This window comes from Argentina silus, assembly GCF_951799395.1.
Source record: "Argentina silus genome assembly, chromosome: 12".
Taxonomy (NCBI): domain Eukaryota; kingdom Metazoa; phylum Chordata; class Actinopteri; order Argentiniformes; family Argentinidae; genus Argentina; species Argentina silus.
In genome coordinates, this window is record NC_139666.1 from 15,121,382 (window position 1) to 15,123,881 (window position 2,500).

Genomic DNA, 2,500 nt, shown 5'->3' on the forward strand with positions numbered 1-2,500 from the left:
AGGCCCCCTCTCTCATCGGGGGAACCACAGCCCTACAGGCCCCCTCTCTCCCCAGAGGAAACACAGCCCTGCAGGCCCCCTCTCTCCCCAGGGGAAACACAGCCCTACAACATTTGTAATGGCTGAGCTGCACCGAACCAAACGCTCCTTCCTTTTCGTATGTCCAAATCAGGTCAATCTTAACCTAATTTCAACTCTGAAGTGATGTGAGTCAGCTAGAGCTGTAGACATCAAAGTCCCATGACATACATATAATCGTATTGCGTATTCCAAATGTTCAAAGTTATTGCTTTTTAACCACTGCAACATTCACTGACTGGAATGGTAGTATTACTTCTGTGATGTTCTTGAGAGATGATCTTTGTGTCTTGTCTCTCTCCCAGGGAGGTAAGATCCCGATCAGGTGGACCGCTCCGGAGGCCATCGCCTACCGGAAGTTCACCTCCGCCAGTGACGCCTGGAGTTACGGCATCGTGCTCTGGGAGGTGATGTCATACGGGGAGCGGCCTTACTGGGAGATGTCCAATCAAGACGTGAGTAGACTGGATACCATCACCATGGATACCTCATGATTTTCCTGCTGGGAGGGGAAGCGAAGCGTAGAGTGGCCAGGTGGTGGACAGAGCTTGTTGCTGGCGGCCTGATGGGCCTAATCCAGAAATATAGGACAGACTCCTTAGTGGGCCTAGGACACGAAAAAACGAGAGCGAGGACTTCTATTCTGAGAGATGGAGCAAGTATCTCTGTTCTGAGCTTTGGCACAGTCAGCGAGTCAGTCAGTTTGCCTGGAGTGGAGATGTACCCATAAGTCCCAAGAAAACATGAACAGATACAGACAGAATGAGCATAGAGAATAGAGGAATCAGGACAAACTCTCCACTGACATTGTGTTGTTTTGTCAGTAGTAGTTAGGATTAGAAGTAGCTCTAACCCAAGCCCGTTTAACCGTTCCCACCCAGGTGATCAAAGCAGTAGATGAAGGCTATCGTCTGCCCCCGCCCATGGACTGCCCCGCAGCTCTCTACCAGCTGATGTTGGACTGCTGGCAGAAGGAGAGGAACAACAGGCCCAAGTTTGAACAGATCGTCAGCATCCTGGATAAACTCATCCGCAATCCTGGCAGTCTCAAGATCACAGCCAACACCACATCCAGGTACTATACATATCTACACTCGAATCCCAACAGGATCCTAACCCCAACCATCGACGTATTTTAAAAAACGCTTAACTCTAGCTCCTAACCATGGACAGTAGTCTTCAAGCGTCCGGCAAGGTGATGTCACTTTTGCGACCAGTGCTTTTCTCATCCACTCCTCTCCCACGCACCTGGCTGCTAAACACCTGGCGCTGGATGACACCGGACGCACCCGTTCCCCCCACGCGCCTCCCACGGCATTATGGGTCGTCATGGGTCGCATCACATCCTCCTCATTAGTGACCAGCATGCACTGGGTCAGTAACGACAGGAAACAATATCTTCTATCCAGGGACTCGTTTGTCCATCCCTCGGTTTCTCTCTCTGTTTGTCACACAATCACGTTCTGTCTATCACACACTCTTTCTGCTTGCAGCTGCCTCTGGTAATGACAGAGGTGTAGAGTAGGCGTACAGGGGGACCTGAGGTCTGATCACTGGCCTATAGGAGAGTGCAATACTAGCTAGATTGTCTTCCCTGGCCTATAGGGAAGTGCAGTACTAGCTGGCTAGTGGCTGACTTCTCTGGCTTATAGGGGAGAGGAGTATTAGCTGGACATTGTCTTCTCTGGCCTGTAGGGGAGAGGAGTACTAGCTGGTGATTGTCTTCTCTGGCCTATAGGGGAGAGGAGTACTACAGTAGCTGGGCATTGTCTTTTTTTGGCCTATAGAGGGGTATAATGCTAGCTGGAGATTGTCTTCTCTGGCCTATAGGGGAATGTAGTACTATCTGGAGATAGTCTTTTCCCTGAAGCCAAATGTGTTTGTTGTTGGAACCAGTTGGTAGTGACACAGGCCACACACAGCGTTCATCAACAACCCCTGTGTGCTCCATGTGTGCACAGGATGCTGCACAGCACCCGTCCTCAGCAGGCCCATTCCCCTCTAACCTCTATTACTTTCAAATTCACCAAACACCCCCCCCCCCCCCCCTTCTTTAGAGTAGCATCAGTGACCACATTCTCCCTGATGCACCTCAAAACTCAAACTTCCCTCCTTCTGTCCTTCATTATGTTCTTCAACCTCTCCTGTTATCCCTTTTTCTCTCTTCATCCTGTTTTTCCTCCCTTTGTTTTGGAGCCCCAAGGGGGCTTGTGACCGTGCCGTAGCCCGTGTAGGGTGGTCGGGGTAGGCAGGGAGGGGGGCAGGTGGTGGGGCTCCAACAGACTGCACTGGTATTATGGAGACGTCGGGAGCTCATAACATTGACTAATGATTTCTTAAGAAAGTGAAAATGGGTCCCTGGGAGTTTGCATGTAATTTTCCTGATTGGCTTTTAACACTGGGCGAGCGTGGGCAAGAGAGC

At 50.6% G+C, this 2,500-nt stretch overlaps 1 protein-coding gene across 1 annotated transcript in view; it reads left to right on the forward strand.

Annotated features, from left to right (window-relative positions):
• epha3 (eph receptor A3) overlaps positions 1-2,500 on the forward strand; it is a 77,909-nt gene that overhangs the window by 65,472 nt on the left and 9,937 nt on the right. The window contains exons 14-15 of the mRNA XM_083681248.1: positions 384-533; positions 960-1,153. Of these exons, the coding sequence (XP_083537374.1) occupies positions 384-533; positions 960-1,153 (344 nt within the window). The remainder of the gene's footprint in view (positions 1-383; positions 534-959; positions 1,154-2,500) is intronic.